General features: G+C 51.5%; 5 protein-coding genes across 5 annotated transcripts; 3 read left to right on the forward strand and 2 right to left on the reverse strand.

Annotated features, from left to right (window-relative positions):
- Positions 1-1,164: 1,164 nt before the first annotated feature.
- On the forward strand, positions 1,165-1,927 carry CUTAB1 (Cutinase; the record flags this gene model as incomplete). The annotated part of the gene is made up of 2 exons (XM_049382996.1): positions 1,165-1,702; positions 1,758-1,927. 2 exons carry the CDS (start codon positions 1,165-1,167, stop codon positions 1,925-1,927), a joined length of 708 nt encoding a protein of 235 aa, XP_049248514.1.
- A 202-nt stretch (positions 1,928-2,129) lies between these two features.
- J4E84_000356 (uncharacterized protein) lies at positions 2,130-3,338 on the reverse strand (the record flags this gene model as incomplete). Its single annotated transcript, XM_049382997.1, has 1 exon — positions 2,130-3,338. The coding sequence occupies one exon, from the start codon at positions 3,336-3,338 to the stop codon at positions 2,130-2,132; it is 1,209 nt and encodes a 402-aa protein (XP_049248515.1).
- A 364-nt stretch (positions 3,339-3,702) lies between these two features.
- Positions 3,703-5,592, reverse strand: J4E84_000357 (uncharacterized protein; the record flags this gene model as incomplete). The annotated part of the gene is made up of 2 exons (XM_049382998.1): positions 3,703-3,865; positions 3,929-5,592. 2 exons carry the CDS (start codon positions 5,590-5,592, stop codon positions 3,703-3,705), a joined length of 1,827 nt encoding a protein of 608 aa, XP_049248516.1.
- A 2,825-nt stretch (positions 5,593-8,417) lies between these two features.
- Positions 8,418-9,492, forward strand: J4E84_000358 (uncharacterized protein; the record flags this gene model as incomplete). Its single annotated transcript, XM_049382999.1, has 2 exons — positions 8,418-8,622; positions 8,687-9,492. The coding sequence occupies 2 exons, from the start codon at positions 8,418-8,420 to the stop codon at positions 9,490-9,492; spliced, it is 1,011 nt and encodes a 336-aa protein (XP_049248517.1).
- A 1,030-nt stretch (positions 9,493-10,522) lies between these two features.
- J4E84_000359 (uncharacterized protein) lies at positions 10,523-11,209 on the forward strand (the record flags this gene model as incomplete). The annotated part of the gene is made up of 1 exon (XM_049383000.1): positions 10,523-11,209. The coding sequence occupies one exon, from the start codon at positions 10,523-10,525 to the stop codon at positions 11,207-11,209; it is 687 nt and encodes a 228-aa protein (XP_049248518.1).
- Positions 11,210-13,181: the final 1,972 nt, after the last annotated feature.

Here is a 13,181-nt window from a genome sequence, read left to right on the forward strand (position 1 = left end):
AATAAGGTACATACGGCAGCTGCTTTGATGCAACATTAGCCTGTGGGTAGACGCGGGATATCCCACGCAGGCATGGTATTTTAGCCGCAATCCGATAACCTCCCTTTCTTTTTGGAAGAACTGCCTAAACTAAATCCTTCAACCCAGAGATGATCTGAGTATTGTTTGTATGCGTTGTATGCACGGTGTCCCTATGCGGAAGGTACCAATCCTTCATGCCGTTCTTCCCTTAGCCTACAGGAGCGAGGTAAACAACACCTAAACCCTCAACGCCTGTAAAGACGGCAAACGTCAGAATCGGGTATCTTGCCCCGACACCGTTCGCTACACATCATCTGGGGGCCTTAGCGCGCTCCCGTAGTGGATGTGCGGGGTATATTCCCGCGAAAGAGAGCTCCAGTGTATGTACCCCACATCACGAGCTTCCATCCCACTCAAGCCAGGACTTCATCGCATCCATGTAGATTCAACCGTGCCTCGGCTTCGACTCGCGAGCTTGACCTGAAAGTTCAATAGCGTCCGATGAACCTAGCAGCAAATCCTCGTCCGACTACCACGCGACCAGTTCATCCCACCATCAGCTCTATCCATGTCTCCCGGACATGCATGCCCAGGATAACATCCCAGGCACCATCTTCTGGGCCGAGGAAGCCCAGATCCAAACATGATGTCTACTGGTCAGATGCTCGAAGGTAAACGCCAAATACCAAATCTCGATCTTGGAGACAAAGGACTACCAGGTGTCACAATACTTCGGACCACTGTTGCCGTTTATGCTCTACCATCCCAAAGGCTCTGCATCTGCTCACTAGATCTCTTCAAGTCAAGGTCTTGCCTATGAGGGTAAGAGCAGAAACGCCAAGGGTATCTCGAATTGTTGTGACACCTGGTAGGACGGTCACAGCGCTCTTTTGGGGAGTTCACGTCCGTCAACCACTATTAGAGATGCGCTACAAGATTCTGGGCAGTCTAGATACCGAGGTAGGCGCGAAGGATGTTGATTTGGAACCAATATCTTGATCATGCTAAGAAGAATATAAAGGGGAGGAGGGAACCCTTATGAGAAGGATCACAGCACAGTCAAACAGCCAACTTCCAGCTTCCTTCTACTACTTCTCTCTTCAGAGCCACCAGGCAATACCCATCGTTACTACAATCGTCAATATGAAGTCCGTCACCATTCTTTCTCTTTTTGCTTCCCTCGTTCTTTCTTCCCCAATCGCTGTACCCGCCTCTGCGCCGGCGGATGCGCCCCAGCCCATTACACTCGAAGCTCGTCAGTCAAGCGCTACTCGCAATGAGCTGGAGAGCGGCAGTAGCGCTGCTTGCCCAAGAACCATCTTCATCTTTGCAAGAGGCAGCACTGAAGCTGGCAACATGGGCGCCTTAGTTGGTCCTTTCACAGCCAGCGCTCTCGAAAGCGCATATGGAGCATCCACTACCTGGATTCAGGGTGTAGGCGGCCCATACACTGCTGGTATCGCAGAGAACACGCTTCCAGCCGGTACTTCTCAAGCCGCCATCCGCGAAGCCCAGCGTCTCTTCAACCTTGCTGCGAGCAAGTGCCCCAACACGCCCATCACTGCAGGTGGCTACTCTCAAGGCGCTGCAGTCATGTCGAACGCTATTCCCGGTCTTAGTGCTGCTGTACAGAACCAGATCAAGGGCGTAGTGCTGTTTGGCTACACCAAGAACCTTCAAAGTAAGCTCTTTCCTTCTCTTAACATACTACACAACAGTCTCTAATAACATTGTAGATGGCGGAAGAATCCCTGGCTTCCCAACCAGCAAGACTAGGGTCTACTGCGAGACTGGCGACTTGGTCTGCACTGGAACGCTTATCATCACACCTGCGCATCTCCTATACTCGGATGAGGCTGCTGTACAGGCACCCATCTTCTTGAGGGCTCAGATTGCTTCCGCATAGGTTGCTAGGAGATAGGCTTTGATGCAAGGATAAAACCTTGCTTCTTATCAGCCAGGCTGCGTTCTCGGTATCGGCATATGCTCAGTCCTTCTTCACTTCACGTACACATTCTTTATAGTAAATAAATGATTCATGAACCAAACCACTTCAAAGAAACCCAGTCAGTCCTTTGCGATACACGCTGCCGAATGCGATTTGCTATCTAGTAACCGCTTGGTACTAGACTATTAGCCCACTCTTCCACATCCGAGAACTGATCCTCAACGTCGTCAGGTATGCCATTTCCATTGGCATCCGCCCACTGCTTTCCACCGTCGATAGTTCCAGGCCCAGCCATGGGGCTAGCATTCTCGTCACTAATCAGCTCACCCGTCTTCCCGTAGCTCTTCAATTCCTCAATGAGTCGCGTGTCAACAAGATCGCGCACTTTACTCGCACCGACAGAACTTTCGGCGAGCTTCAGCGCATCTTCCGCCGATAGGGTCTTTTCGGGCGCTGGGAAGGGAAACTTGGTTGTCTGGATAGCCATCCCTCCATAGTTGCTAGAGGACACACCTAGCTCCGTTCCGTCCAACGTGCCATCGCGGTTAGAGTCATAGAAGTTGCCTTCAACGTAGCCCTTGAAGTTCTCATTCCCGCGCGTAAACGCCGTGACGCTGGTACTGGGGCCGCTGATGAAATAATTCCCAACGATGTTCGCCTCGCTTGCTGCACTCGAATCTCCAGCGATGTATCCTCCACCCCCGCCCCAGTTGTAGATCATGTTATTGGTGAAGTCATTGGTACCCTTGACCTTCGGGTTTCTCGTCTTGTTGTCAATGTATAAGTTGCGGAACAGGCTGATACCATTCCCGAGATTCGTTTGCATCAGCCCACCACACGAGTGCGTTTGCAGGCCTTGCCCGATGATACTGTTTTGAATGGTGATGTTGCCGACGTCGTTGCCGGAGATCGAAAAAGTCTCGTCGCGACCCCAGGAGACGGATACGTGGTCGAAAATCATGTTGCTCCCCTCTGCGATCGTTATACCGTCTTTTCCGCTAGCTCCTCCTTTTCCCATTCTGATGCGCAAATACCGGACGATTGCATCGTCGGCGTTGCTGAAACTCCACCCATTTCCGTAAACTGTGATACCATCGCCTGGTGCTGTTTGCCCAAGGATAGACACGCGTTTGGCCACGACCATGCGCTCTTGAATCTTGATCAAACCACCTAGCGAGAACACGATTATGCGGTCGCTCTGGGAAACGCCCTCGCGGAGAGACCCTTCACCGCTATCATCGAGGTTTGTAACAACATAGACAGTGCCACCACGACCGCCGACAGCGTTTCGCCCAAAGCCTTCTGCGCCCGGGAAAGCGAGGGCGGCGACGGAGGATATTAGCAGTGGTAGAACAGTGCAGAAGATCATCTTCAAGGCAGAGAACACGGGGTAGGAAGAATGTCGGAGACTGAAGGAAAAGAGGTGTAATATGAAAGCTCCACGCGGCATGCGCAGAGGCGGCGAGATCAGCTAGCTAGTTCGTAGCGCGCTGCTGGTGAATGACACCTTGGATTACTCTCTTCATTTACCCCAGACGTTGTGATCGACAGGGTACCTAAAAGATAGTCCGCCAATCACAGCGGGGATGTGTTCGGACGGTAGGAAAGCATGGCACACAGCAAAACCAATGAGTACAGGTCTTGTGATGTGGAATTGCTGAATGCGCAGCTCGTACAGGCACGTACTTCGGGTTCTCGGTGTATTAAGCCCCATGGGTATATTTCTGCTTTCCTTAGTACATGCTAGACCCGGTTTTGACACTTTCGGTAATTATTCCAACTTCGGCAAGTTCAGCAACCAAATCCATGAGCATGTGGTCGCAACCTGCCGCAGCCACCATACCAATGGTAACGGGGAGCGTTTCGTTTCTCTCAGTAACCCTGCTGACATATGTCCTGCAATGGTAGAGGTACGAAGTCAGTATATGTCTTAAATGCACTTCGTACAGTCAAGCTTACCTTGCGCCAATCGGTATTGTGTAGTCGGGTAGCGCAGCCAGAACTGACATCTGGTTGCCGGGTAGTCCAGCAGCAAATATACCACCTGGAGCGGCTGTATAGATATCGCGGTAGTCTTCCGTACCAGCACCCATAGGATACAGCACCAACGTTGACTCGCATGATGGCGTCAACGTCTCTCTAAACCATGTCTGGAATGTGTGCGTGCGCTCGATAGCAGTGGTATAGCTAGAGGTCGGCAAAGTTGCGGCCCGATTCCATCGCGCTCGTGTTTGCGGGTTCCAGTAGGGCGCTTTGCCAAACTTGGCAATATACTGCTCCCTAAAAGGTAGACCAAGGTCGCGGTACTGATCCACGTTGGTAATGTTGGAGTATGTAGAGCCGAGATAGGATGCTATGCCTTCAGAGATGTTCGCGTATGCATTGAAACTGGCGTTGGCGTTGAACGTTGTCAAATTGGCGTCAAGAAAAGTAGCTAGCTGTGAGATGAACGAATCAAATATAGGCATACTCGTGCTGTTGACTGTAGGCCAAAACAGATCAGGCAAGATGATGCGCTTAGGGTAGGATGTGTATTCCTTGGCTGGGTACCATTTCCTATGCACTGCTTGGAGGAGCTTCGCCGACCTAGCCAGTACGCCCGGCGTATCAAATATTGCTGAGATGGGCAAGATTCCCTTGAGTGGCAGTGAGGCGTTGGTGATACGCATGCCGAACAGGCCGTTTGCCATGGCCGGTAAGCGAACAGAGCCTCCAGTATCGGAGGCAGTTGCGATATCCATCCAGTTGTACGATGCAAGTCCAGCCCCAGAGCCGGCTGATGAACCCTGGGGATGCTGGTAGCCGTCTCCTCTAGGGTTGAAGGGTGCCAGCTGATCCACGTAGTCGGCTGTTGGTCGTTCCCCAAGCGCAAACTGGGTAGTCTTTGTCTTTCCAATCACCACCGCACCCATGTCAATAAGCTTTTGTAAGGCTGCCGCGCTCTCGGGAGCCGGATCCACAAGGTCGCGGTAGCCTCTGTTTCCACCACTCGTACGGATACCCTTCAGGTCGTAGATATCCTTCACGCCCAGGCGTTTGCCCGATAACGGTTTATCTTCTGTGGGTGCTGGATAGTATAATCGTGACGGCACTGCGATACTAAGAGCTCCGTAGGCATCCGTCAACGCCAGACCTGTGACAGGAAGGAAAGTCCCATTCTGACCTTCAGTGACCGACTCCGCAAAAGCGAAGTTGTGATCCCAATACAATCGGTAGACTCTGGTGATAGCCTTTGATGGGTGAAGTAGATATGGGCCGGATGCTACGCCGGCGTCCAACGCAGTGTAGATCATGCTGCACCCGATTGAGCCAAGATATGCATGCGCATTGTCTGAAAGACTGCTTGAACCGCCAAGCACTAGTGTATGGAGGAAAGATTCCGAGTATACATCGTCGTGCGATAGAAATGAGGATATCGTGAACTCCAGTAGCTCCGCGGTGACATTAGGGTCCGAAAAACTCAGATAAGTGATTGGCAAAGGCTCTACGTTGGCCCATGACTGGTCGCTAAAGCTAAGCGTCGCTGCGGTAAGACCTGGAGAATAATACGACGTAGAGTTGAGTTGAAAAACCGTACTCGCTTTGACAAGAGCTGCAAGCGATAGGAACAGCGCGGCCTTCATGATGTGCGGCGCGCAGACTTCGTGGGGCAATGCTCATGAGGCAACCTGCCAGCTTTATACCCATGCATCTTCGGCTCGGTATCGTGTTTTCTGGAACGCAAAGTGCGTATGTCCGTTACATGTCTATCGCGTCCTGACGGCGGGTGCAGAAGTGGGAGAGATGGAGGTTAGCGCGTCGATGATAATGCAGGCAAGACACTTGGCATGACGTCACGCGTGAGGAACGAGTCAGAATAGGCATCGTAGAGATAACGGTCAAGCAACATCCGCTAATTCACTGACAAATTGCCCGCCTGTAATGATAACACTTGCAGGATACTAAGGGTCGTTGTCTAGCTCACAGCGAGTTCAGAACGAAGACTATTGGAGACGTGTCTACGGATGAACGATTGGCATAAAGGACCATCAGTTCGCAGTATCCTCTTAGCCTCTTGAGCGCTCCACGTCGGCTTAGGAAAAAGATAAACACCCTAGAGTCTACATTAAGGTTAGGTTACCTACTTTGCATATTTTAATCTTGATGTAATTTGCAGACCTGGTCGGTTTGTTTCTTGCATGCAGTGACTCAACAGAAATAGTGGCCGTCGCGTCATAAGCATCAGATTAGGGATTGGAAGAGATTTGTATGGGTTTCAGAACAACGGTGAGGCACAGTCTCCTGAAGCGTAGACCTGCACCGGAACACGAGAAGCGACGGGAGTAATCGCTGTCCATGATGGGAAGGTGAACAGTTTGGGGCCCTAGAGACAATGGTGGAGTTTTCGAGGCCAGATTCGTGAAAATCAGGAAGGGCAACGCAGGCTTAGTAATGCACATGCTCATCAAGAACGGACACAAGTCTTTGTAATGCAGCTGCCTGAGATCTCCGCAGCCATATCGATGCTGCCTAGTAACGAAACGCCTACGCTATGCTTCTAGCAATGGACTAATGACGTGCGAAGTGTCTTCCGAAGACGACTGGAACTGAAGAACAAAAAGAACGATCGCAGAAGAGGACCCATTGCGTGGATCTATTGCGTCCCGCTGTAAGCAAAGAGCGACCAACTGCCTGGCAAACCCCTAGCAGTTTCGCTAGAATGCTCTGGGTCTCTTTTGTGTGGCACGACTTGGAACCGGAGACGCACTTGGTCGTTTCCTTTGTACCAACGCGTCTTCTTCGAGCTCTTCTTCAGTCGTATGTTGCCCGTTGAACTCGCAACCGGGATCGTCAATGTCTGCCTGACAGCAGTCCCATTTTATTGACCCGCCCGGTGGCCTGTACCTCTTCCCAGAATGAGAAACGCAGGGCGCATTCACGTCCACTATCTGTTCGTGACACACTGTGCAGGTCTTTATCAAAGGCGCAGGCTGTTTGTTGATGCTCGCTGACCGTGGCGTGTCTCTGGCCAACAGCCTTGGAGTTTGGTTGACAGAGGATGATTGGCCTGAGGGTTTCCGGACTGGCGTGCGTAACGTGGTTGAGCGTGGATAGGCTCCGGGAAGGTGCATGTCGCCGTCTGAACTTGACTGTGAGCGCTCACGTGGCTCCCGCTTCACTCGTGATGCGAACTCAGAACCATGAGGCCGTGATGTAGCTCGACTTCCGCTGATCTCGTGGGATTGTGCAGGCAAGCTGTTGTGACTTGGGGTCGGAACTGTAGGCTTCACGAGGTTTCTTTTCGCCGCCTCATAGAGTTCGTCGCTATCATCCTCATCTTGAATCTTGACCTTGGACTGATGCGACTGCATCCGTTGCTGGCTGATCAGGCTCTGGGCGGATGCAGAGTGAGGCGCAAGTCCACGGACAAGGGCGCCGGAAAAGGCCGGTGACATTTGGCAAAGGTCGAGCAGCACCTTTTGCACAGCGCGCGGGTCGGCTGTCTCGATGATCTGTTTGATATGCTCAGGGTGGATAGGGCGCGCCTGCTGTGGCCCTACAGGGTTTCGCGCGGAAGCCATCGGATGCTTAGCTTCCATCCCGACATTTGCCATACCGTAGGGGCGTGGCTCGGGCTTGAGGTACATTTGAACTAGTCTTTGGGGCGGCCTTGGCTGTGGCCGCTGTTGTGGTCGTTGCTGGGGCATGTCTTCCGGCTCTGGTGAGGAACCTGTGAGGTCGATTGTTTGGCAGCTATTGCCAGTTGTGTGTGATGGAGCCATTGCGAGGGAAAGAATGACCAGATACTGATAACCAAGAGCACCCAAAGTGAATAATTGATGTCAAAGCGCGGTCTGCGGAAGATTGGTCTCAGCGTCGCACAATGAATGAATTGCTGGGCTTGGAACGTGTGGATCCCGGGCCTCTTAGCGCGACACCAGCTCACGTGATCAACGCACGGCCCTGCGCAGGATCCTTCCCCACAAACCTCGACCTGCAAGAAGGAGGCGCGTCCGTAGTGCCCAACAACGCGTCAGCTTCAACACCATCAGTAATGCGATGCGCACGCGGCATCACTTCGGACCTCAATACTGCCTCCGTCAGCCCTCTGTAACACGCTACAATCAACCCAAATCAACGCACGGACGGCAACAAGATTCCCACCAACCGGCGCAATGCACATGCGCAGTCGTTGCGCGATGAGAGATTCACCGTCTGGGGTGCATACATCAATTTTCCGATGGCTTGCATCGCCCGTTTCGACAGCTTTCATAGCGGGGAAACGACCCCGTAGCTCACTAAGCGGCTGTTCGGAGGTCTAGGTCAGACCCGGGGAGTCCGCCAATATAGTTTGCTTAGCCGGCATGCTGAAGTTATTATATGTATATGCATACTGCGCGCCTTCAGGCTAAGTTCTGCATTCACTCACTCTTATACTTTCATTTTCAACTGTCCTACTTTGTCCACAATGCTCCCATCAATCGCTTTCGTGCTCACCCTCGCGGCATCCGCTGTCGCAGCTCCAACGACGCTGGCGCCTCGGGCTGGACGTACAAGTCCTCCTTCTGGATGTCTGGCTGTGGGTGGTAGCGGAAAGTACAAAACGGTTCAGTCCGCCGTTGATGCTTTGAGCGCTTCCAGCACGGCTGCACAATGCATTTTCATCGCGAAGGGTTAGTTCTGGATGTACCAACTCCATGTGAGACATGTACTGACTTGGTGCCCCCGTTTCTGCAGGCACATACAAGGAGCAAGTTTACATCAAGCCGCTCAAGTCGGCCCTGACGGTGTACGGCGAAACGACAGACACTAGCAGCTACACCGGCAACACCGTGACCATCACCCAGGGCAAAAGTCAAGATGACGCCCCCAACAACGACGAAACTGCTACTCTCCGCGCCTGGACACCAAACCTAAAGGTCTACAACATCAACCTGGTCAACACACGCGGACAGGGCTCGCAAGCTCTCGCCCTTAGTGCTTATGCTGATAAGCAAGGCTACTACGGATGCCAGTTCAAGGGTTACCAAGACACCATCCTCGCCCAGCAGGGTAGCCAGGTCTATGCCAAATCCTACATCGAAGGAGCGACTGATTTCATCTTCGGCCAGAAGGCCATAGCATGGTTTGATGGTTGCTCTCTGGGCGTTCTCACAGCGTCGGTGGGTTACATTACTGCCAACGGTCGCGATTCAGATTCCAATCCCTCATACTATGTCATCAACAACTCGAAGATCGCCGCTGCTCCCGGTAACACGGTGAGCGCGGGTGCTTACTACCTCGGCCGTCCTTGGAGGAATTTCTCTCGTGTTGTGTTCCAGAAGACTAGCATGACTAATGTCATCAATGCCGCGGGATGGAAAGTTTGGAATACCGATGACCCCAGGACTGACAAGGTCACATATGCCGAGTACGCAAACACCGGTGATGGATCCAAGGGTACCAGGGCGTCCTTCTCAAAGAAGCTCTCGGCTGCCGTTAGCCCTTCCACTGTTCTGGGCAGCGACTACAAGAGCTGGGTTGATGCAGCTTACCTTTCCTAGGCCAACATCTTGTAGAAAGATGCTGGCTAAGTTCGGTAGTACGTGAGAGTTGGTTTTCTTGTACATATATTAGGAACACTAAGTGTCTTCGTTTTGATTCACACATTCACTTGCAACTGCACTTGCTTAACAAAAAGATTAAAAATATGTCGGCAATATTGTGATCAGTATTACATTCGCAGTCTTGTGGCATGCGTGAGAAGATTCTAGCTGAAGTAAGCAAGGCTAGACACGGGCTACCGCCGAATGAGAGACCCACTAGTGGGTCACCGGACCATGGGTTTTTGCTCCGCATTGCTACGGCTTCTGCCCTTCCACTTCAACTTTGCAATCGCAAACATTTCAACAAAAGGTTCGAGATGTCTTATGGCACCATAGCCGACCCACCGCCGTCCGCAGGGCGCTCAAGGGTAAACTTCCTGCCACGCCTGCCATCTGCAGTTTCAGGCTCTGCGCACGATACGGACGAGGAAGCCAATCCGCCAGGAATATGGAGCAAAATATCGCAGAGTCTGAAGTCATTCTACAGGCGGAATTTCGGGTTATTCTTAGTTTTCTTGGCACAGACATGCGGTTCTGTCGTAAGTTTTATTTCTTGTGTGCAATGACTGCATGCCGCAGACCATGCCACTTACAAATGAGCAATAGATGAACACAGCAGCCAAACTGCTCGCGAATGACCCATCCATCGAATTTCACGCTTTGCAAATCATCTTCATCCGCATGCTGTGCACGACGATCATCTGCTCGATTTACTCTTGGTACCACGCGGTGCCTGACTTTCCTTTTGGCCAGAAAGGCATCAAAGGGCTGCTTATACTGAGAGGTACCGCAGGATTTGTCGGTCTATTTGGACTGTATTGTAAGTTTAACTCCCTCTACGACTCCTCCCGGTTCACTCCATATAAGATTGCGACCTGCATGGGTGGGTCATGATAGTGAACAGGACTATAGCTAACAATACCGCCTAGACTCTTTATCATGGCTGGAATTCTCCGACGCAACAGTAATAACTTTCCTAATCCCAACTATGACAGCCATTGTATGCTTCATCTGGCTACGCGAGCCTTTCACGTGGAAAGAAGCACTTTGCAGCTTCGTCGCATTCTGCGGCGTTCTCTTCGTCGCGAGACCACCATGGCTATTTCCCGCTTCGCACTCAAGGCCACTAGCCGATGGCTCGGACGGGCATGCACCATTACCATCAACTACCGCTGAACAACGCGCTCTGGCAATCCTCATTGCAATTCTAGGCACGCTTGGTGCTTCGACAGCCTACGCAACCATCCGAGTGATCGGCAAGCGTGCCCACTCGCTCATCTCGGTGAATTACTTTTCTCTCATCGCAACGATCGCCTCTTTCGTGCTCATCCTGGTTCACCCTTCGTTACATTTCGTCATGCCCAAAACGCTCGGTCAGTGGGGATTGATCGCCATTATTGGGCTCTTCGGGTTTCTGTTGCAATTTCTCTTGACGGAAGGCCTGCAGAGGGAGAAAGGTGGAAGAGCAACAAACTTGACGTATCTGCAACTTGTCTTCGCGCTTGTTGTCGAGAAGGTGATCTGGGGAACTACGCCGCCTGCTGAGAGCTTGGTGGGAGCCGTGCTTATCATCGGAGCGGCGATTGCGGTCAGTCTGCAGAGGTCGGGTGGGAAGGATGATAAGAAAGCTGAAGTTATCGAAGAAGAGAGGAGGCTGTTGGAGGATGAGAATTGAGCTAGAGGATACTGGGTATATGCGAGTGTATTATTATCATGTACATGCATTTGCATGACATGACCTAGATTCTGCTTCCATGCTTCACAACACTAGAACTGGCCTGCTATTGGGTTTTCACCACCCGACTGTATTGGGCTTCATTGCCGACCGACGCTGGAAAGTAGTCTTGTGGCTGATGCAGCACCTGTTCTTACACCGATGATGACGATAAGGGCAGAACCACTCGCATGGTGCGTTATGTTGCAGTAGATATGATCTGATGATAGACCACTCTATTGGCAACACTGGTGCCACGACAGACACAGATCCGCAGCAGCCTGATCAGCGTCGCCGCTGTACCTATACCATGCGTCAGCTCCTACTGACCGGCTCATGACTCATTGCGCTAGATCATACTTTGCACGCAATGCCGAGTTTAAACCGCATCACCCTCATCTCTCGAATTGACATCACTGCTCGCTCTTTCTTCGTCTGTTCCTTGTCTCACAATGCGCTCTTCGCTTCCATTCATGCTCATGTCTATGTTGTCGATCTCATGCACAGTTCTCCTTTTGCCCTTCCTCTCAACATGCGACAAACGAAGGCTGTCTGGCAAATTCTGGCCCGAATTGTCGTTTGATGGCTTGATCGATGACATAGCTTTCCTGGCTTTACTGAGAAAGGGCTTGAGGATAGGTGCGTTGACAGCTAAGATTCCGACAAACTGTGGCAAACATTAGCAAGGTCCTAGTGGCCTTAAAATTTGAGAGGCTCACTGTTTCGCGGATTGACCAAATGGTGCCAACGTTGATCTGGGAAACGTCTTGAAGACACAGGATGCAGCGGAGCAATGTTGCTGTCATCATGAAAACACCGGTGCATAACCAGACTCCGTACAGAAGCTTCCTTCTTAAAGGTAGTCGGACGTTCCAGAGTAGAGGTAGCGGAATATACAAGATCATGAGATCGGTGCTGGATGATTGTAAGTATGGTACAGAAGTGGACAGGCTCATTTTTAGGGCTACCCACGTTACATTTGTAACGACCAACGCCAGATATTTGGATATGTTGAGCGCGCAGTCATCACCCGGATATGGATATATTTGCCAGAGTCGATAGATAGGGTGACAGTGTGTGAGAAACACGATGATAGTAGCGATGTAAGCTACAAGGCAGACTGCCCCAGTAATCTTGACGAGATTATGTTGCTGGAGATTGAGCCTATTGCTATCAGCGGGGATCAATCTAAATTTGTAAAGTATACATACGTGAGCCTCCTGTAAAAGAACAGCATACAAGCTTTTACTGTGGTAACAGCCTATTAGTACGACCACATGGCCTCGAGTGCTCCGTTACCAAAGCATTTACGTACAGCACCATATCAGGGTTGTATATAGCATCCACCCTGCGAGAAGGTATTTACTACCCACAGTAACACGTTGGCTTTCCTCAGGTGTAAGTTGCAACGCGAGTTCGTTACTCATTCCAGTGATGGAGCCATTCTGGCCGATGAGCTCCAGCATGACAAGTTCAGCGGTGAAGAAGAAGGCGCAGAGTACGGCGAAGTAATCATCTCCATCCCAACGTAGTTGGATCTGCCAGCAGCGCGCTGTAATTCGAAGTATTATAACGACAATACCAATTGCGTATTCGGTCCATGCTTCAGTCGTGAAGGGATTAGACATGCTGGCGAAACAAGCATCGACAGTTGAGGGCCCTCTCGCGCGAGATCAGGGTACGCCGAGCAGCAAGGCCCTTAACATTGAGTATCATTGTAAAAAGGAATGCCCGAAAAACGAAAGCTATACGATACACGACGAGAGTGGAGGCTTTCAATCGGGCGCAGGTGACCCATGACGGTGCAAAGCGATTGGTGTGGGTGCCTTTTCGGATGAGAAACCCACCGGGCGCAATAAGTAGCCGCAGTTCCTCGAATGATCATCCTTGTGGTAGTTTGGCGATCTCGGGGTGCTGGCTACCAAGATCGCTG

The sequence above is a fragment of the Alternaria hordeiaustralica genome (genome assembly GCF_023758085.1).
Source record: "Alternaria hordeiaustralica strain BMP 2776 chromosome Unknown scaffold_1, whole genome shotgun sequence".
In the NCBI taxonomy this organism is placed as follows: Eukaryota; Fungi; Ascomycota; class Dothideomycetes; order Pleosporales; family Pleosporaceae; genus Alternaria; species Alternaria hordeiaustralica.